The sequence below is a fragment of the Monodon monoceros genome, unplaced genomic scaffold (assembly GCF_005190385.1).
Source record: "Monodon monoceros isolate NGI ecotype Baffin Bay Population unplaced genomic scaffold, NGI_Narwhal_1 Super_Scaffold_12, whole genome shotgun sequence".
Classification (NCBI taxonomy): Eukaryota; Metazoa; Chordata; class Mammalia; order Artiodactyla; family Monodontidae; genus Monodon; species Monodon monoceros.
The window spans coordinates 109,406,249-109,429,640 of NW_021703768.1; the positions used below are offsets into that span (position 1 = coordinate 109,406,249).

The 23,392-nt window shown below is 35.6% G+C and overlaps 1 protein-coding gene across 4 annotated transcripts in view; it reads right to left on the minus strand.

The window, feature by feature from the left end:
* Positions 1–23,392, minus strand: part of FNIP1 (folliculin interacting protein 1) — a 131,497-nt gene that overhangs the window by 55,185 nt on the left and 52,920 nt on the right. For 2 of the 4 annotated variants that reach the window (XM_029219192.1, XM_029219190.1), the window contains exons 2-7: positions 22,460–22,586; positions 12,140–12,274; positions 8,439–8,539; positions 8,101–8,175; positions 6,679–6,770; positions 659–742 (exon numbers count right to left, since the gene is read on the minus strand). In XM_029219192.1, the coding sequence (XP_029075025.1) occupies positions 659–742; positions 6,679–6,770; positions 8,101–8,175; positions 8,439–8,539; positions 12,140–12,274; positions 22,460–22,586 (614 nt within the window). The remainder of the gene's footprint in view (positions 1–658; positions 743–6,678; positions 6,771–8,100; positions 8,176–8,438; positions 8,540–12,139; positions 12,275–22,459; positions 22,587–23,392) is intronic. The other 2 variants (XM_029219194.1, XM_029219193.1) reach the window with 1 other exon arrangement.

Below are 23,392 nucleotides of genomic sequence, written 5' to 3' on the forward strand. Positions count from 1 at the left end.
ATTTTCTATAATATATATACATTGTTTGTATCTTACATTTGTAAGAAAAATAAATATTAATTAAAACAAGAAGTTGGATACAGCTTCCTGGATACAGAAGCATGAACACACCCGACAATCATCTATTTAATGATGTAAACAAACATAGTCATATATGCCTTTTACAGAATATAACGGTGCTTGTTCATCTAAATTTTAGCTCCAAGAGAAATCATTCTTATGGAATAGTGTAGATCAGAAATTTTACAATAATAGTAAGATAGGATATTTTCTGCGATTGATGAACCATGATACAGAAGCTACTCAGCCATGGAAACAAGATAGTGTCACATTAGAAATTCCACTGGTATTATATGAAATAACGTTCATACTATATTTTGGTTTAGGATTCTAAAGTTAAAATCATTATTACATAACAAAATAAGAAATGACAAACTGAAATTTCATGAAAATGTCAATTCCACTGATAACTTAGTTTCTGGAAACTTTAAGAACATATTCAGTAGAAAGATATTAAGTTCTTAAACTTCCTAAGCAATGTTTTCTCAACTACACCTTCCCCAACTGCGTTTCTCTACTCTCTTGTTTCCACAGCTTAACTATGAATTCTAGACGCTGGGGCACACCAACTAGTCTACCCACACAGCACATGGCAAACCTGCAAAGAAAGAGGCGCTCCTGATCAGGCGGAGCGGACCCTGTTCAGAGAATGCCCGCCTGGGGCTGCAGAACTGTGAAAGACCTACATGGCAGAAACGTAAAATACATATGAAAGAGGGCTGTTAGAGAAGCCACAATGCGTCAGGAATAAAAGGTGAGCTAAGGAAGTACAAAAGCAGACCAACAGATATGGATGGAAACCTTTAAACAAGTAAGAATAATTCAAGCTGGCTTCCTATTTTTGAAACAGGATGGTTTCCCTCTGGTCATGGCTTATGTCAACATAACAGTTTACTAATAAGTCCACATATAATAATTAAAATAAAACATAAATAATAAAAATAAGCTTCCACTATACAAGGTAAAATGTTCAATCCTTTCTCATCTAAAACAATGTTTTTAAAGATTCAAAACAGCACAGTAATGTTATCTATATAATTTGACATTTGCCAAATAAATTTATCTTTTAAAAAGTCAGTTTTAAGATTACAATATTGTGCAACTACAGTTAAGAAGAAAACCACCTAAGCACTTGGCTGAAAAAACAGAACACAAAATAAAACAAAGAGCAAATAAAGAAAAGGGGTCTACTGACAAATAAGTATAAAATTGGTTTTTCTAAACTAGTGGTAAATTATAAAGTAACAGAAGAAACCAAAGTTCCTAGAGCAGGGGTCAGCCACTACGGAAGCAAGAAAGCCAATGCAGCCTGTCAGGGCCAGACTCCCAGCTGCCCAAGATAAGTAGCTGTCACACACTTGACCAAGAGAATATAAGAGTCTGAAGACCCAGAGAGGGTAACATTCCAGCCTGGAAGCAAGCAGCTGAGTTACTTGTTAGTTATGCTTCATCAAGATGGCCTAAATAGCCATCTAGGAGGTTTATCTAGGATAGAACTGGGGACTTTTCCGTTTTAAAAAGTGACAAATGTATTTTTCAAATTGCTAATAGGTATTTTTCTATAACAAGAGTTTCTATAATTATAGTGCATGTGCAGCAAACCTTCCATTTTCATTGTTCAGTTCCTTCTTAATTTTTTCCTAGTTACCTCAAAACTTACCTGCTCTCTTTAATCTCCTGCCCTACCACCTCTTCTTACTCTCAGCACATGACTTTGTCTCGTACAGTATGCATATGTATACGTTTGTACACATGAAGAATCACCATAAGGGAACTCTCCTTCTCCTACCATGCTATATCCAAACGTAATCTCCAAACTTAATCAACTTTCATCCCTGCCTCCTTCATGCCTGAGCAGTAATAACAAGTAACATTATTCAAGTCCCCTTTATGTGCAGGGACTATCTGTGAAAAATCCTGAGAGGTACCTCCCTTCCTCCCTTCCAAAGCTAATTCTTCTAAGTCAGCTAGGCCCTTCCACTTTACCAGTATCACCTCTATCTCCAACCTCATCCTCCTTATAACCTCCTTTTCCATCAACATTTAAATACAGTCAGAACTCTTCTACCTTCTCCCCTATATCTAATCCTATAGTTCAGTAGTTCTTAAAATGTGGTCCAAGGACCCCCTAAGGGGACCCTGCAACCCTTTCAAGGGATTCTTGAGGACATTCCTTTTTCTAGCTACATATCTATGTGAAACTATACTCTCTTAACACACTTCAACCAAAACAACATATTACAAAAGACTGAATGCAGAAGAAGATATGAGAATCCAGCTGTTTCTATTGAGCCAGACAATAAAAAGTTTTGCAACAATGTAAAACAATGCCACTCGAAGTTTTCTTGTCTTGGAAAGTATAGTTATTTCAAAACATGTTATTTATATTAACATAAAAAGGGTTATTAGTTTTATTTTTAATGAGTTACTAAGTAAATATTTTTAAAATTTTCTGAATTTTAATTTCTAATACAGTATATATCAATAAACGTAACCTACATACACAAAAGCTCTCTGTGGTCCTCAATAATTTCTATGTGTGTAAAAGGGTCCTGAAACCAAGAAGTTTGAGGATGTCTGCTTACATCTTAGAAAAGAAGACTAACCTCTGAGTCTTTCCTCAACTTTGGCTTCTATTCTCCCCACTGAAACTACTCACATAGGCCACCACCAAAAGCCTTCCTGTTACTTAATGCACTCCATACTATCTTACACTACCTTACATCATATTTGATGCTGACTACATTACACTTTGAACTTTTTTCCCTCAGTTCTCGTGATAACACACACTAAGTTTTTTTTTTCTTAGTCTCCTTTATGTGATTCTCTTCTCCTACTCCATCTTTAAAGCCAGCATCCCCAGGGTTCTATCCTCAACAATATTTCCTTCTCATTCATTCTTATGCTTTCAATTATCATTTATATGATAATAATTCTCAAATCCATGGTAGAAACTGCTAACAATCTAAAAAAGGACTGTGTTCTCCCTTGCATAACATCAAGTAGTCTGTGGGAAGCAGCTGGCCAGCTAGGGACCATATTTCTCAAACCTCCTTATATACAGGTGAAGCTGTATGATTAGTTACCACCAATGGAATATGAGCAAAAGTGATGTATATCACTTTCAGGTTCAGGTGGTTTTGAAGGGAATGTGCCTTCTCCATACTCAATCTTTCCACTGGCTTTGTGTAGGTGAGCACAACCTTGGAGCCCATATTGTAAAGAAGGTAGAACTCCAAGAAGGAAGGAGACTGGACCTCTAAAACACTGCTTTAAGGAAAATTGTGAGAAAAAACCTCTATTGTTTTAAAACTGTTATACATTCATTATCTTCCAGCAGCTACCACCAGAATACATCTCTCTCTCTCTCTAACTACAATGGGTATCTTCACTTGGATATCCTACCAATGATTCCAATTCGACATGCCTAAACCTAAAATCATCAACTCCCAATTTCTCATGTTCCTCCCAGTGAATGGAACCAATATCCATGCAATTACACAACCCAATAGCTCAGTGCCATCCCTGACTCCCCCTCTCCCCTCACCTCTTCTACCTAATTACCAAGTCCCGTCTACTCTATTTCTCCCAACAAAGTTCTCAACAACTCTTTATCCTTATGGACACAATTTTACTCTACATCCCCATTATCTGTCACTTGGACTATCATAAGCAGCCTTCTAACTTGGGTGTTTTCTCAATCCCACTGGCTCATCTGAATCTATTCCTACAGCAATTGGAATATTCTTTTGCAGATAAAAATCTGATCTGATCATGTTTCTATATTGTGAAAACTCTTCTGTTGTTGCCTTGAGAATGCACCACAAAACTCTCCAGCTATAAGAACTGCAAATGACCAAGCACCCCAACTGCTGTGTTCTTAAATTCACTGCCATGCTTGTGCAGGGCCACATATCCCACAGGCTGCGCCTAGCCAATGACTAAACACAGTAGCTATAGTAAGGCAGGCCCATTTTGGCAAGACATGGGTCACTTCTGACAACCAACTCTGACTCAAAGACTCATCCACAGCCTTATCAAACCTTCCTTGGACTATATGGCAGGCTGGAACATGTCCACTCAAGCTTTTATTCCTCTCTTTCACTCAAGGCAAACTTGCACCACAATCTGAGGGCTCTCTGAACCCTTCCCAGCTCCCTCTTCATTTCTCTCACCTAGTAATAATAAAATCCTTGCATGTTTAAACCTGTCTTGGCACCTGTTAAAAACCAGGAGGAAGACCCAAACTAACACGCTCTCACTGGTACCCAACTGCTTATCCAAAGCATAAGTCCAAATTCCTCAGTGTAACCCACAATGCCCTTCATGATCTGGCTCTTGCTCACTTCTTTATTTCCTTTTACTTCCTTTACTTATATCCACACTGTGCTCCACCCACACTGATTTGTTCATATTCTTTCCACACTCAATGATCTCTTGCACTAGGTCTGTGCACATGCTACTGTTTTTTCCTAGAACATTTCTCTTCCCAACTGTCAGGCTAATTCTTCAAGTTTAGGCTGACTTCTTTAAAAAAGCCTTTTGGGATACTCCAAGACTGAACTGGGTGTTCCTCCTCATTTCTATCACAACATGCTCTTAGTCTTGTCCAAAAATTAACTACAGTATACTGTAATTGTATACTGTATTGTATTGCTTGTCTGACTTCCACTAACTAAAAATCTGTTGAGGCAGGAACTGTGTCTGGTTCACCACTATATTCTCAGGGCCTAGCAGAGTGCTTGGCATATAATAAGTGCTTGATAAGTACCTGTTGATTAACTGGAAATTTAAAGAAAATAAGAAATGGTGCTCAAATATCCTTGATTCACAATTAAGGATGTGCAAGAAAAAGCCGTTCATAACAAAGTCTGTGCTTTGTTAAATGCATTAATTTCCTATTCCATGTTAAAACAGAAGTTGAGTATATCTAGCAACTATAGTGTACTTTACCTTTATACATAATGGATTTGTATTATTAAAATAGCTTTTAATAAGCCCCTTTAGCTTTGAAAAGTATCAAATTATAAAGAAAAACACATTTCTCTGTCACATTTTTGCTTTATTAAAATGAATGAACTAATCAAGTTAAGAAAAAGTAGAACTTCTATTTTTCTATGAAATGCATGCTTTCTAAAACATGTGTCTGACACTGCAACTAGCCCATAGTAGGTACTTAATTAATAGCTGCTATTTGAATGAACATGAATTATAAAAAATAATAGGATGCTATACTGTTAAAGGTGGGAGAAAAAACTGTTTTCTACTAATATGTATAACTGATATTTATTAAAATTAATTACAAATAAAAATTTCCACTAGGGCTTCCCTGGTGGCTCAGTGGTTGAGAGTCCGCCTGCCGATGCAGGGGACGCGGGTTCGTGCCCGGTCCAGGAAGATCCCACATGCCACGGAGCGGCTGGGCCCGAGAGCCATGGACGCTGAGCCTGCGCGTCCAGAGCCTGTGCTCCGCAAAGGGAGAGGCCACAACAGTGAGAGGCCCGCATACCACAAAAAAAAAAAAAAAAAAAAAAAAATTCTACTAAACAGGGAATGAGTGAAACATTCATCCTATTCTTTTTTTTTTTTTAACATCTTTATTGGAGTATAATTGCTTTACAATGGTGTGTTTGTTTCTGCTTTATAACAAAGTGAATCAGCTATACATATACATATATCACCTCCCTCCTGCGTCTCCCTCCCTCCCACCCTCCCTATCCCACCCCTCTAGGTGGTCACAAAGCACCGAGCTGATCTCCCTGTGCTATGCAGCTGCTTCCCACTAGCTATCTATTTTACATTTGGTGGTGTATATATGTCCATGCCACTCTCTCACTTCATCCCAGTTTACCCATCCCCCTCCCCACGTCCTCAAGTCCATTCTCTACGTCTGCGTCTTTATTCCTGTCCTGCCCCTAGGTTCTTCAGAACCAATTTTTTTTTTTTTTTAAGATTCCATATATATGTGTTAGCATACATTCATCCTATTCTAACTGCTGTCCACTCTCTAATACACTACAGTTCGTTTTGCACTGGAAATATGGTCAGCAGTAATTTATTTGATCTTTCTAAGATAAAACAAAGGACCAGAAATTTTAGAAACAGTTTGTCACTTTAAAATGTTGAACTTAACAAACAATAAACTAACCAAATTACTAAATAAGCTGCTATTTTAATAAATCTCTTAAGAAACATCAAATTTGAATATCTGCTCATCTGAATTACAGGTCAAAAAAACAAGCACCATTTTAAAATTACTCTATGGTTAGGGAAAAGAAAAGGGAGAAAGTATAATACCTGTCTCCCTCAGCTGAAATATTCAAGAGAGTTAGTAAGGGCTTTTTACATCAACAAAAGTACTTTTCAAAGATGCATCGAAATTAAAACCAAAAAACAAATTAGGTATTTCTTCAGCAGTTCTCTTTTATCAGGTACAAAATAAACATTATGTTCAAATATATGAAAACTAAATTTTTCAAATAATATAAATATTACACATTCTTGCAATTTAAATCCCTTTTCCACTTCTAGTATTTGAAATTCTTTGGTCTTCTAACATTATTAAGAACATTATTATCTACACTATTAACATTTTTAAAATGTATAAAACCGTTTTACCTATATTTCCAAGTAATCCATTAATAACTGTGTTATTATCAGCCTTTAATGTACTGTTGTCCTGATTGATGAATTCAAGACTGTCTTGCAGCCTAAGTGGGAGGAGAAAAAAATAAATTCCAAATTCGTTTTATGCTCTTAATGGCAATTCTTTGTATACCTCAAACTTTAAGTGTAAAACTTTTTTTTTTTAAGTTTTAAGCTTCCCTATTAGTACTATAAACCAACTAATCATTTAAATCAGCGGTTAGCAAACTACACCCTGAGGGTTAAATTAAGTCTGCTGCCTATTTCTGTGAATAAAGTTTTACTGGAATACAGCCACACCCAAGTGTCTGTCAACAGATGAATGGATAAAAAAAGACTGTCATGTATATATATAGACAGTGGATATTATTCAGCCATGAAAAGAAAAAAAGAGGAAGTCCTGCCGTTTGCAACAACTTTGGTCCCTCAGGGCATTATGCTAAGTGAAATAAGTCAGACTGAGAAAGGCAAATGCTGTATGATATCACTTATATGTGGAATCTAACAAAGTCAATTCCCTGGCAGTCCAGTGGTTAGGACTCTGTGCTTCCACTACAGGGGGCACGGGTTCAATCCCTGATTGGCAAACTAAGATCCTGCAAGCCGCAAGGCATGGCCAATAAATAAATAAATAAATAACTTTAAAAATTTTGTTTAATTAAAAAGAAATTAAAAAGCCGAACTCAGGGGCTTCCCTGGTGGCGCAGTGGTTGAGAGTCCGCCTGCCGATGCAGGGGACACAGGTTTGTGCCCCAGTCCAGGAAGATCCCACATGCCACGGAGCTGCTGGGCCCATGAGCCATGGCCGCTGAGCCTGCGCATCCGGAGACTGTGCTCCGCAACAGGAGAGGCCACAACAGTGAGAGGCCCGCGTACCGCAAAAAAAAAAAAGCCGAACTCAGAGATGCAGAGAGCAGAGTGATGCTTACCAGGGACTGGGAGTAGGGGAAATGGAGATAAAATGGTCAAAGGGTACAAACTTCTAGTTATAAGATTAACAAGTTCTGGGTGTCTAATACACAGCAAGCTAATTATAGCTAATAATACTGCGTTATATCTTGAAAGTTGCTAACTGAGTAAATCTTAAATATTCTCACCACAAAAAAGAAATGGTAATTATGTGACAGGACGGTAGCAGCTAAGGCTATGGTGGTAATCACTTTGCAATATATAAATGTATCAAATCAACATGCCATATACTTCAAACTTACATAGTGGTGTATGTCAATCATATCTCAACAAAGCTGGGGGAAAAAATCTGGCCTCCATAAACTTTCAAACTGAAGGGATGGAATAAAATCTGAATTTATGCTGCAATCCTGAAAGCAGCTTATTCGTTTTCATACTTTGCAGATCTTAAAGAATTCATTTCTCCCTTGATCCATAACTACTTACGTATTGAGACTTCCACAGATGCTGCTGCCAGTCCGTGCAGTAAAAACTTTGCTGAGCATAAGCTGTGGAGGGGAACTATGAAGAAAAAGAGAGGGATAGAGAGACATCGAAACTGAAACACAAGGACCTTTCCAATTTATTACAAATAAAAATGTTTAAGTCACAGAGATGTCACAGCATAGTTACAACAGCCATGAAGTAGCATTAAACCCATAAAACATCATAAACTTAGTATCTGACATTCTCAATCTGAGTGAAGACTATATGAAATTCTCCCATCTTTAAAAAACTAAACATTCTAAAATGGATTCATTAAGAAAAATCAGAAAATCCCTCACCGGATCTGATGAATCTTTAAGGTGGAGCCTTTGTAGCTCATTGCTACTGAGCCAAACATCATCTCTCCAAGCATATTGGCATCAGAAGAGCATCGAGAACCCTAAACAATAAGCATAACATTAATAAAATTGCAGAATTTAAAACCTATTTCAAAAACTGATTTTTATTAATAATTCCTTTGCTGTATTCTACGTAATGTTTTTTAAATGATTTTACGTTGTATACACTGTTCTGCAGCTTGATTTTCTTCATTTCACAATGTCTTATAGATCTAAGCATATTGTTATACATAGATTCCTTTTAAGAGCTGCATAGTATTCTCCTATATGAAAATACCAGTTTATCAAGCCTGTTCCCCTTAATGACAGGCATTTAACTTACTTCCTGTTTTTTGCTATTACAAATAACGCTCAAATAAACATTCTTAGCCACATCTTAGGCATATGCAATGCTTCTCCAGGACAGATAACAAGAAGTAGAATTCACTGAACATGCTGAACAGATTTTACCGCTCCTATTGTGCAAAAAGAAGCATTCGCAAAAGGGGTAACTTGGACATATTTTGCATTTTTTTTAAAAGACTTATCTTAAGCATTAGAATGTCTTGTTTGCAAAGAATTCTGATTTAAAAAGTTATTCTTTTCCATTATTCTTTAATTGTCCTCATAGGAGTCAAAAAAATCTAAAAATTGACTCATCCATTTGGTTACCATTTATATACTGTGGCAAATACAACTAGTTAACCACCAAATATCTTATTCCTTATTTTTTGAAGTACAATTTGTTTCAAGGAAACAATGTGCCCAAATGAAAAAAACTGCATTTCAGAGCCTCCCTTGCAGATAGGGGATTTCGAGTTGGTCTCTATATTCAAAGAGTTAAACCAATGGTTGGAGTGGTAGCTTTCAGAACTATCCATTTACATGCATTCAACACAGTCCTGGTCAATGGAATATAAATGGAAATCATTGAAGATGAAGACACCATAAGAGGACGACAAGGCAACAAGTATGTACACAGTAACTTTGGCTAAGTAGAAAGATAAGGAAGCCTTGGTCTCTGAGGCCATCTTGAAGCCCATAAATTATCGTGCCTAGATGGCCTCTCTGCAGACTTGTCATGTGAAGAAACCAATCCCTGATTTGTTTAAGCCACTGTTTCATAGCATATCCCAATGCAATTCCTAACCAATACAATTAACATAATAAAACTGATGAGAAAGAAGACCAAAAAACTATCTAAGATAGTAAATAAGGATTATGCACAAATTTCACTATGCCATTCTACCATGGGAAATCAAGAATTAGGAGTTTTTAAAAATACTTAAAAGATTCTTCTGAAGATAACAATAAAGTGATGAGGACCCCCATTTTACAAGTGAAAGCCAGGGAATACATCTACATACTACTTTTCTTTTTATAATGTGATTCTCTTTTACTCGTTTGCTTGTTTACTACCTGCCTTGGGTTAAAAAAAAATCTATATATTTACATTTTGTCACCTTTCTTAAAAAGAACATCTTCAAATAGCAATCCATTTCATTATACATACTATGTTCACATTCGTTTTTTAATACATTCATTGACATATTGTTTTTTCTTTCTCAGTGCTATAGTCTTAATTTTAATAAAGGCACAAAGTTATTTTTTAAGAAAAAATCACTTCTGATATACCTAGGTTACTACAAGAAGCAACTCATTTATTCTTGGGATTTGGTTAAGACAAAGTTTTTATTTCCAGAAGTCTAGGTATTACAAACATTTTAGAAACAGAGTAGAATAATTTTTTAAATGATAAAGTAGTTTATTTTTCTTTTAAGATCAACAATACCAATCTTACTTGGCAAACTAAACTGCTTCTGGATAATGAGAGAAATGAGAACCTTCTCTTACAAGCTCATTTTTGTTACAATGCATCTAACTCCATTCTTATTTTGACTAAAAATAATATTTCTTATATTAAACAAGCTTATATTAAATATCAAGTCATTTAAACATTTTAATATTATAATTAAAAAAGAATTCTCAGAAGGCAAAATACAGTAAAAATAAATTGGTGTATAAATTTTATGAAACCACATACTTTGCTATTAAAGGTTCTCTCTGCCTGCTCTAATACATACCAAATAGTTATCATGAATGTCACTGACATGTTATATACTTTAATGTGACATAATCTATAATGAAGAATATAATTAAGAAAATGCTATTATCTTTAATGCTTTTTTAAAAGGCTCTTATTTAAAAGTTCAATTCTTTGTAAGTACTCATTGCTGAAAGCAATAATCTGTAATACCCCATAAATCAAAAATAATGTTCTAGTTACCTGAAATAACACTTTATCAAGCGTAGTGAACCATATGCTATAATAATTCAATGCCTTCTTGCTAAAAAAGCAGATTTCCAAGACCATAATGAACCTACTACTAGAATATCTAGACATATAACCTGGGAACCTGTACTTAAAAAACACTCTAGGGATTTTTGATGCAAAATGAGAATTATAATCACTCACTGTTTCAGGGTTTCTACAGTCTGGATCCATTTGCTAATACTATTTAACTGCATAACATTAGGAAGAAAGGCAAGTTTGTACAGTTGATCAAATTAGAAAACTTGTACATTGGCATAAGTATAATGATCCTACATAGCACAGCACTATTAGGAACCTGTTAGGGTAACATGCTTAAGATGGAAGAGGAATAGAGGAGGGCAGGCAGACCTATGTAGATATTAGGACTACATACTATGTAGGTAGTCCTAACATCTGGACTTTTATAACTTTGAAGCTGTTCCACATATATTGTCATGTTGATATGGTATAAGGGTTAGTTTCTATCCAAAAACAGTTACCTAAGTATAAATAATTTAAAGGTCCAGGATTCTATTTTGGTACTGCTAAATGTAAAATACCTGTGATTCATTCATGCAAGCTTGAATGACACAAATTCATATTAGATGACATTTGCTTATTTGAAACCAAGTACTGATCCTATGTAAAATATAACAACATAACATAAGTTTACAGAGAAGTTCCTATATAGTCAAATGATTGGTTAATTCCATATTTTAAAAGAACAGCCACATTAATTTTGAAAAATGAAAATGTACATTTCTGATAACATATACTTCAGCCATATTTTAATTTCATACTACAGCTGACTTGTATTATATTTATCTTCATATTTCAATAATTAAAAAGTATATAAAATAAGACATTATTCTGGTAGCCTAAAAAATATGAAATGGGAAATAAAAAGGAGAAAATGCCCCTGCTACCTGTGCCCAAAGCTCTCTATGCTTCCCCTATCCTAAGATTTATCAAAGTTCATAAACTTACCTACTTAATTATCTGTCTCCCCAGCTATACTGTAAGCTCCAGGAGGGTAAGCACTAGTCCCTGTTACATCCTCAGTCCCTAGGATGGTATACAACACGTTGTAGGCACTCAAAAATACTTGTGGGGCTTCCCTGGTGGCGCAGTGGTTGAGAGTCCGCCTGCCGATGCAGGGGACACAGGTTCGTGCCCCGGTCCGGGAAGATCCCACATGACGCGGAGCGGCTGGGCCTGTGAGCCATGGCCGCTGAGCCTGTGCGTCCAGAGCCTGTGCTCCGCAACAGGCCACAACAGTGAGAGGCCCGCGTACCGCAAAAAAAAAAAAAAATACTTGTGAATGAATAAAAGACATCAGTGATCTTACCTGGTACTTAGGACACTGGTCTTTTACATCAGAAGATGAAGTCATGGAACTATCTAAAGAGGAAGAACTGTCTCCTCCAGGTTTCAGTTGGCAGCATTTCCCAAAGACTTTAACTTGAGCATCACTACAGAGCTTCTGAAAGGGAGACATTATTCCCATTCATATTTTAACAGATTTTCCACCATATATAAATTATAGCATAAAAACCTTTGGAAAAACCAAGGATGAAATAATTCAAAATAACATAACCTTAATATAATGACTATTTGCATTTTACTGTATTTTCTCCAGTACTGTTTTCTATTCTTTGTCTCATAGCTATAATAATATTTGTGGCATTTTTTAACTGTACTTTTCTCACCAAAATTATTAAATCACAGGAATTTTTCTATATTACAATGGTCTACACAATGTTCATTGTTGGGACTTAATTATATACTGCAGCAGTTTTCAAATTATTTGATCTCAAAAACCTATTCATGCTCTTAAAAATTATTTAGGATCCCAAAGGCATTTTGTTTATGTGTGATGTATGTATCAATATTTTCCCATATTAGAAATTAAAATTGAGGAATTTTAAAATATTTATAAATTTATTTAAATATAACAATATACCCATTACAAGCTAATGTAAGTAACATATTTTAATGGAAAAAAACTGGGGAGATGTAGGAATAGGAAGAGAAATGCAAATAAGACATATTTCAATGTATGTTCATATATATGTAAGTTTAATCTTTTGATATGAGAATGCATCCATGTATTGGACAGTTACATTTTTAATAATAGCTGAGCTTAGGACCAGAAGGCTGTACTGTCTAGCATGGAAGAAGAATGTATTTCAATTTTTTGCTTTAGAAATAGAGACACAGACATAGAGAACAAATGTATGGATGTATGGATACCAAGGGGGAAAGGGGTGGGGTGGGAGGAATTGGGAGATTGGGATTGACACATATACACTACTGCATTATTGATACTATGCATAAAATAGACAGCTGATTAGAACATACTGTATAGCACAGGGAAGTCTACTTAGTTCACTGTGGTATCCTAAATGGCAGGGAAAACCAAAAGGAAGGGGATATATGTATATGCATGGCTGATTCATTTTGCTGTGCAGTAGAAGCTAACACATTGTAAAGCAACTAGACGCCAATAAAAATTAATAAATAAAAAAAATTTTTTTTGCTTTATTCCTCTTGTTCTCCTCTCCCTCCTGAACAGGGTCTAGAGCTTTCACTGCTCACAACTACCAAAATTGCAATCCACCAAGTTCTCTGATACTCCTAAAAACATTGCAATGCTTTACCACAGTTACCAGTATGTTCATTCTTCAAAACCCAGCTGGCCTGACTTATCTACTATTGCAAACCACCATTGATCAGTCAACAAAAGTAACTGAATACTATGTGTACCAAGCACTAGCGAAAAGAAGTGAATAAAACAGTTCTTTTCCTCGTGGAACTAACAATCTAACAGGAGAAGGAGATACTTAACAAATAGACAAATTAGTATAATTAAATACACTATTTCAGATATGTCTAATAAAAATAATAATGATAGCAACAGTTAACTCACATAGCACCTAGTATCTGGTCAGGTACTCTTCTGTTTTACATATATTTACTCTTTTATTCCTCACAACAACTCTATGAAGTAAGTGCTATTATTATCCCCATTTTACAGATAAGAGATTAAGGAGCAATGATGTTTATGTGAACTGTCCAAGAAAGACTTAACTTAGTCTAGGCAGATCAGAAATGATATTTAAACTGGAACTACAAAAAAGCATAGGAGTTAAGGTGAAAGAAGAAGAATGGGAGGGCTAGAAAGGCATTCCAGGCTGAGGTAACTATACATGTCCAATCTCTGAAACAAGAAGCAATTTGCTAGAGGGAAGAAAGGGACAAACATATATCAATTCCAGGACTGAAGCATAATTTCTGCTCCTAGAAGGCCAATATCTACGGTGCCATGTCCCCTCACTAGACCATCTTCCAACAAACCTGTTGCTGCTTGGTTTCAAAAAAGCCATAACTTAAGAATGGGAAAGAGAAAAGACACTGTACAGAGAAAGGGGTAGGGGTGCGTGTGTGTGTGTGTGTGTGTGTGTGTGTCTCACAGCTTTTACATACACTTCTATGCACAATGTCTTATAGATCTAAAATCTCTACAACAGGACAACCAAACTAAGTCAGAACTGAAATACACATAACATGCCTTTCCCAATGTTCAATGTGCATCTGCATTATACATTAACCAGATCCCCTCAAGGTAGGAGGATGTAATCAACTTTGAGAAAAACAGTCTCTTTCTTCTAATGCCAGCATTGTAATTTTTAAAATTAATGTTCCTTTCCCATCCTGTACAGGGGATCACACTGACTAAAGGCTCATTCTGTATGTGCATACCTGACTATAAAAAATCTCTGATGAACTTTATTTATAATTTTAACTTGTCAATATGATACATGATTCTTTCTCTCAAAAACATACGCCTCTCTAACTCCTGACCAGTGGAACAATTCTCAGAGCTTCTGAAAATCTGTCTCTCACGTTACAATCCTCATTTGGCTCAAATAAAATTATCTTTATTTCTTCTTAGCTTAATTGTTAATTGAATTTTCATCGACACAAAGAAATCTAGATCCCACTCTTTACCCTTTTCCCCACTCCACACATTGCTAATAAGTAAAATCATTTTTATTGGTTTACTATTATCCTTCCAGTATCTCTTTTCAAATATAAGCATATTCCCTTTCCTTTTCTCTTACAGAAAAAGTGATTCAGTTCTGCCGTTGCTTTATTTTCCACTAATATCATAGAGAATCTTTTCATCTATCTTTAGAAATCTTCCTCATTGCTTTTTTAAAAAAAAATACAGCTACATAGTATTCCAGTGTGTGAATATACTATAGCTTATTTAACCAGTCATCTGTTAATAACCCTGCCAGTGGAACTGCTGGGTCAAAACATAAATACATATAATTTTGGTAGATACTGCCAGACTACCTCTCCAAGGATGTCATTTCACTCACTCACTTTAACAGCAAAGTACTGTCATGCAACATTTGGGTTTTTGCCAATATAAAAGGAAAGAACTAAAATCACAACATAGTTTTAATTTTAATTTCCTTATTATGAATGAGAAGAAGAATCTTATTAAATGTGTAATGGCCATCTGTATGTGAACTCCCTGGTCTTATCTTTCACCTAATTTTCTACTGAATGTTTCTCCTGTCTTGATTTCTAGGAATTTTTTATATAGAAAGATTACCAGCTGGTTTTATATCCTATAAAAATGTTTTCCCATACTGTTTATCTTCTGATTTTCCTCATGGTAGTTTTTTTCTTTTTTGTTTGCTTTTGCTTTGTTTTGCTCACCATCCAAGTTATTTCCGTTTCTTTTTTTATTTGGTTGTCAAATGTGTAAGTCTTTTAACTTTATGGCTTCTACATTTTGAGCAATAGCTAAAAGGTGTTTTCCACTCCACGGATACATAGGAACTCATGTTATCTTTTTGTAATGTCACAGTTTTATTTTTTTTACATTTAAATGTTTGATATACTTGAGATATGAATCTAAGTTTATCTTTCTTATAATTGGCTAATTATCTAATACCATTTATTAACCTTTACCCTACTGATTTAAGATGATGCCTTTATCATATATTAAATTCCTGCATGTATTTAGATCTACTTCTGATCCTCTATTTCATTCCATTAGTCTATTGATCTATTTATGTTCCAATAATATATTCTTTTAATTATTGAGACTTTACAATATATTTTTCAAATCTGGTAGAACTTACTCAACCTCACTACTCTTTCTTTTTCAGTTTTCCAACCTATTATTGCTAATTTCTTTCCATTTGAACTTTAGAATCTGCTATCTAATTCCAGATACCACCACCCACCAAAAATAATAATAATAATAACAACAACAATAAGGTTGCCATTTTTATGGAGATAGCATTATTTTACAAAGCAACTTAGAGAGAATGGACAACTTTATGACATTGAGTATTACCCAAAAATATATTTTGCCTTTTCATTTGCTCAAGTAAGCTTTTATGTACCTCAGGAGATTTTTAAAGTTCTAAACATATAGATTTTGTTAAGTTTATGAAAAGGCATTTTTTTAATTGCTATTTTACTTTTTTAAGGTGCTAAAAAATAAATTAATTTTATTGAGTTCCCAAATGCTTAAAGCACTTGTCCTTTTTTACTTAGAAGCCCCCATGCTCCTTCTTTTTTTTTTTTAACATCTTTATTGGAGTATAATTGCTTTACAATGGTGTCTTAGTTTCTGCTTTATAACATAGTGAATGAGCTATACATATACATATATCCCCATATCTCCTCCCTCTTGCGTCTCCCTCCCACCCTCCCTATCCCACAAAATTGCTATTTTAAATGGAGCCTTAGCTTCCTTCATACTTCCAATTGGAAGTTATTTGTATATACTGAGTTTACTGATTTCTGTATATTAACTTCTATATAGCTTCAATTACCTAACCAAATCTTATGTTCCAAATCTGATATCACAATTACAATTCAACTACTAGCACTTGTACAATGCTTCTGAGTGTACAAAACTCTAACACATTAAAATTTGTATTCACCTTTCCAAAGTTATTTGAATCTGCTGATGTACAACTTTATTCTTGTATATAACCAATGAAGGCTGAAACATGTGAGTGACGATGTAACTTCACTGGGAACACATGCACTGGATTATTGTTAACACAGAAATAATGTCCAAGATAAAGATAGTATCATATGATCAAATCACACTTGATCCATTTGGCTATATCAGTGTTCAAAGAAACCACATCTCAATAATTTTTACATTTCAGCTAGATGCTGAATAAGGTCTGAGGATCAAAAGTAAAAAAATAAACTTTTACAAAAGAGAGAAGTTTCTTGGGCTTCCCTGGTGGCGCAGTGGTTGAGAGTCCGCCTGCCGATGCAGGGGACACAGGTTCCTGCCCCGGTCCGGGAAGATCCCACATGCCGTGGAGCGGCTGGGCCCATGAGCCATGGCCACTGAGCCTGCGCGTCCGGAGCCTGTGCTCCGCAACGGGAGAGGCCACAGCAGTGAGAGGCCCACGTACCGCCAAAAAAAAAAAAAAAAAAAAAAGAGAAGTTTCTTGATTACAATCACTGAATCGTCAAGAGTCATTTTTCACAGAATATAATAGAGTTGGAAAAATAAATGTTCTGAGAAAGCATCATTATGTATAGACCCAAAATATTGTGTAGGAAGTTTAAAATGATCATTTACATCACACAGTCCCTCTTTGCCTATATAGAACTGACATGATTTGATGTTCCAAAGGTATAAGTACAGTAAAGTCGATGAAAAAAATCACTTAATGATTCCAACAGCTCACAATTTGGGAAAAAATCATGTGTTCTGTAGTGTTCAAAAGGAACATATAAAATCTTCATTAAAGTATTTACAGGATTTTGATAATAAACTTCCTAACTTTTAATTAAAGTTGATCAAAATATGTCCTGAGTATTTACCATGTGTGAGGCAGTGTGCCGTTTAGGAAACAAAGGTGAATAACAGACAAATTTTTTACTTTTTTTTGCAATTTAATAACAAATAAACATACAAATACAGCTCCAATATAGAAGTCTGTGAAAGACTATAAACAAAGGACTATGAGAATTCTTATGTAGCAGAAAAGAGGACTATGAGAATTCTTATGTAGCAGAAAACGCTGAATTCACCAATCAGAAAGGATTCATAAAGTTGTGATACAATAAACCTTGAAAGAAGATAAATCTTCATCTAGGGAGATAGCACGTAACATGAGGATATATAAAACAACTGAGACTGGAAATATTCAAAGCTGTTTGATTTCTAGTCACTGATGAGTCTAGAGGAAAGTTTGAAAAAGAAGAAGCAGGCTTACAGGAAAATTTCAGAAGACTGAGCAATGAGTGGATGGTATGAGCTTCGAGCTGGTAGACAGATTACTACTGAGAGACTAAGAGACACAGAGAAGAGACTAAGAGATACAAAGGAGAGATTGAGCTGAGACACTGAGGAGAGCCGGAGAGAGAGTGAGGCAGAGAGACTAAGAGACATCAACAAACACTGAGAAGGACAAAAAAAGACAGAGACAGAAAAAGACAGAAGGGCATATAAATAAAGGAGAAAGTAAAAGGATAATTATTTTGTTGGTGTTGGGTAAAGAGGCTTTGTGAAGATTTGCAGGCAAAGAAAAAAAGCTAACAGAGGGAAGAAGGAGATATCAGATGGAGAGAAGACTAATAAGACTAATGAAGCATCATTTCAGAAAAGGTGGGCAGAAAGGGTTCAAGAAACAGCATGACACGACACTCACAAGGCTGTTTAAGACAAAAGGGAAGAATGCTAAAGAAACACAATGAATAGCATCAAGAGAAATAGTAAAGGAGAAGTTATATGCTGCAATTCAATGGAACATCATCAAGCACACAAAAAAACTTCAATAAATATTTGCTAAAGAAATCATCAAGAGAGTATTGATTGTCAACTTGTCAGTCTTAGCCAAGTTCTGCTGAGCTATTAGCAGTCTAAACACAAAAAAAACATGCTTATCACACTTGCAGCTAGCCTTAGATTTCAACTGTCTGCTTGACCATCTACAATTCTATGACTCTTAGGCATCTCACCACTCAGCTATTCAAACCAAAACGCTGAATTCACCAAACGCTTCCTTCTCCCTCATCCCCCCACATCCAACCATTCTGTAAGTAACAAGGTGATTTTTTCACTATTTTTTAAAAATTGACATAAGTGACAACAGCATTATATTCATTTCAGATGTATGACATAATGATGCAGTATTTGTAATATATATTATGAAATGATCTCCATAATCTTTACTTAACATCCATCACTATGCATAGTTACAAAAAAATTTTTTCCTTGTTATGAGATCTTTTAAGATCTACTCTTTTGGGCTTCCCTGGTGGCGCAGTGGTTGAGAGTCCGCCTGCCGATGCAGGGGACACGGGTTCATGCCCCGGTCCAGGAAGATCCCACATGCCACGGAGCTGCTGGGCCCGTGAGCCATGGCCACTGAGGCTGTGCGTCCGGAGCCTGTGCTCCGCAACAGGAGAGGCCACAACAGTGAGCGGCCCTCGTAACGCAAAAAAAAAAAAAAAAAAAAAAAGGAAAAAAAAGAAAAAAAGATCTACTCTTTAAGCAACTTTCAAATATACAATACAGTATTATTAGTTATAGTGACCATATGTACATTACATTCCCATGACTTATTTATTTTATAACTGGAAACCTATACTTTTTACCCCCTTCACCCATTTTCCCCACTCCCTACACCTGCCTCTGGCAACCACCTATCTGTTCTCTGTATCTACGAGTTCAGTTTTTTTTAGATTCCACGTATAAGTGAGATCATACAGTATTTGTCTTTCTGTGTCTGACTCAGTTCACTTAGCATAATGCCCTCAAGGTCTATCCATGTTGTCAAAAACAGGAAGGTTCCCTTCTTTTTTATGGCTGAATTATATGTATTTTTTTCTTTATCCATTCATTCATCAATGGGCACTTAGGTTGCATCCATGTCTTGGCTATTATAAATAATGCTGCAGTGAACACTGGAGTGCATAGATCTTTTCAAGTTAGTGTTTTTATTTCTTCAGACTCAGTAGTGGAGCTGCTGGATCATATGGCAATTCTATTTTCAATTTTTTGAGGATTCTCCATACTGTACTCCATTGTGGCTACATCAATTACATTCCCACAGATAGTGCCCAAGGGTTCTCTTTTCTCCACACCCTTACCAACATTCGTCATTTCTTGTCTTTTTGGTAATAGCCATCCTAACAACTGTAAGGTGATACACAATTGCAGTTCTGATTTGCATTTCCCTGATGATTAGTGATGCTGAGCACCTCTTCATGTACCTGTTGGCCAACTGTATGTCTTCTTTGGAAACTGTCCATTCAGATCTTCTGCCCACTTTTCAATTAGATTGTTTGTTTTTTTGCTATTGAGTTGTATGAGTTCTTCATATATTTCAGATATTAACCCCTTACCCAATACCTGATTTACAAATATTTTCTCAACTTGGTAGGTTGCCTTTTCATTTTGTTGATGGTTTCCCTTGCTGTGCAGAACTATTTTAGTTTGATGTAGTCTCACTTGTTAATTTTTTATTTTGTTGCCTTTGCTTCTGGTCTCACATCCAAGAAAATCATTGCAAAGACCAGTGTCAAGTAGTTTACTGCCTATGTTTTAGCCTAGGAGCTTTATGGTTTCAAGTCTTATGTTCTAGTCTTTAATCCATTTTGAGCTAGTTTTTGTGTATGGTGTTAAAAAGCGGTCTAGTTTCATTCTTTTGCATGTGGCTGTCCAGTTTTTCCAACACCATTTATTGAAGAGACTGTCCTATCCCGTTGCATATTCCTTGGCTCCTTTGTTGTAAATTAACTGACCACGTATGTGTGAGTTTATTTCTGGACTCTCTACCCAAGTGATTTTTTGAAACATAAACCAGATCCCTTCAATGGCTTCCCACTACATTTAGAATATAATCTACACTTCTAACCCAGAGACCTATGAGGCCCTGAATATTCTGGCTCCTGTTCCATCTCTCTCCAATTTCATCTCTAGTTACTTCACATACTACTTTACTATCATTCCAGCCAAACTGGCCTTCTTTTAGATCCTGCAATTCACTAAGCTCCTAAGTCACCCTGTAGACTGCATTTGCTGGTCCTGCTTAAAGGAATACCCATCCCCTACACCATGCCTTCAATTTCTTGAGATCTCAGGTTGAATGTCACTACCTCAGTGAGACCTTCCTAATACCCCTACAACCAAACTGATAAAAAATGGGTTCCTGGGCTTCCCTTGTGGCGCAGTGGTTGAGAGTCCGCCTGCCGATGCAGGGGACACGGGTTCGTGCCCCGGTCCGGGAAGATCCCACATGCTGCGGAGCAGTTAGGCCCGTGAGCCATGGCCCCTGAGCCTGTGCGTCCGGAACCTGTGCTCCGCAACGGGAGAGGCCACAACAGTGAGAGGCCCGCGTACCGCAAAACAGAACAAAACAAAACAAATTAAAAAAATGGGTTCCTTCCTGTGGAATCTCATAAGAATTCTGTGTGTTTCTTTCACAGTACCCAATCACAATTTGGAAATATTCATTTATTTGTTTGTTTGTTCAGTGTTCACCTCCCTAAGAATGTCTAATTGCAGGCACCAAGAGGGTAGAGACTGCTAAATCTCCAAGAGCCTAGTGCTCTGTAGATACTTAGTCATTTGCACAACCAAACAATACTTTAAGAAAAGTTTGCAATGTTTTTTTCTTGTCAGATTGAAAAAAGTGTCCAGAGAATGGCTAAGAAATCTAAACAAACCACAATCTCCAGAAAATTAAGAAATGTGTTACTAATCAGAAGAACATCATAAAACCTGACAATCAAAATAACTCAAAAATTAGGCAAGTACTTATTATATGCCACCTAAGTAGATGATGAGGATGCTATTATAAGACAACAGACCACGTGCAATGTATCAAATTTTTCTAAGAACACAAAATCTCAAGTACAAACTCCCAAGTCTCGAAAAATAAATAGTTTGCCTATTAAAAAATAACTTTTTGTCTATTAAGAGTCAATTCTAGTTTACTGAAATGTTAGTGAAAATTGTCAGTTTAGGGAAGGAGAGAAAACACAATTCCAGGCTTCCATTTCCAGATTATAGATCCAGGCGATGGACAGTTTTTACATCTGAAAGTTTAATAGAAGTAGCAGCAGCAAAACAACAGCAATCACTTGGGTTTTCTTGGATGACCAAGTGAAAGGCCATTTGTTACTGCTAAACTAGTCATAAAATATTTCAAAATATGATGTTGAAAGTCAACAGGATAGATGTTCTTGCTACTGCTGTATAGTATGGGAAAATATGATGAACTAAGGGCTACAGATTTAACTTGCTTTGTACCTTCAGACAAATAATTTCACCTCTCCAGGTCACACTTTCCACAGTCATAAGGTGAGAGGTTTGTACCAGATCCACTTTAACAATCCCTGTAGCTCTAGCCATATCTCATAATACAAGTATATAAGTAAATACATGTCAAACTAAAATTTTCTCTGGTACTAGACCAATGCAAATAAGGCAAATGTTTTTTCCTTTAAAAATTCTCAAAACCAGTGTTCTAAATTTTAATAACATGGTAAAAATGTTTTGTACTGACAAATAAAAGTACCATAACTGAAATCTTACTCATTCCATCTTGAATTAGAATATCTGACATTAAATTTGAACCAAATCAATAATGATGCTCACCGATACTGATATGTCCTCATTTTTTCTCTTAACACTGGAGTCAAACAAGACATTTCTCCCTCGTCTTTCACAGTCTTGATATACAATTAGTCGAATTTGGCTTGGATCAAACTCTGGCAAAGGCCAACTTTAAAGAAAAATAAAGATTCATTAGAATTACTTTAATAAATATTCCACATAAACTCCTAGAAATAAAATCTATATAATGAAACCCAAAGTTGTACTACTGCTCAAGATAACACAGAAGAACTTTATATAAAATACCACCATTTAGTTTCACCATTTAGTTTAGGACTGAAAATTTACACAGCTATGACATTTTAGATTAAAAAGAAAGAATAAAATCTGTGGCAAGTATCACTCAGTGTATATAAAATATAGTCATCCCACATGAATCTAAAAATAGCTAACAATAAAAATATGTCAGTACATTTAATATAATGAAAATACATATTAATTTCCTGGCATGGGCTCAGATGGCATAAGGCTAACCCAGATTTTTAAATACTTTTGTTACTTTAATATCAAAATGAAAAAACAGAAACAGCTTTCAGTTTAAATAACAGTAGCTAATTCCTTATAAAACAAAAACAAGTAAAAAAGTGATGAACAACAAAATGGGGTAGAAATCCTCATATATAGTTGGTGTGAGTGAAAATGGCATAATCTCTTTAGAGAATAGTTTTTTAAATATGTACACTAATTAGACAAATCTAGTAAAAATGAAGTTGACCCAGCAATTCCATTCCAGAAAAGTATGCCATTATACAAGAATGTTCATAGCAGCACTGTTCATAATAGCTGAAAACTGGACACTATTCATATACTTACCAACCAAATGGGTAAATATTCATACTATAAAACACCACACAACAAACATAATGAATGAACTTCAGCTACAGGCAAAAACATAAATGGACTGTAAACAAAAGA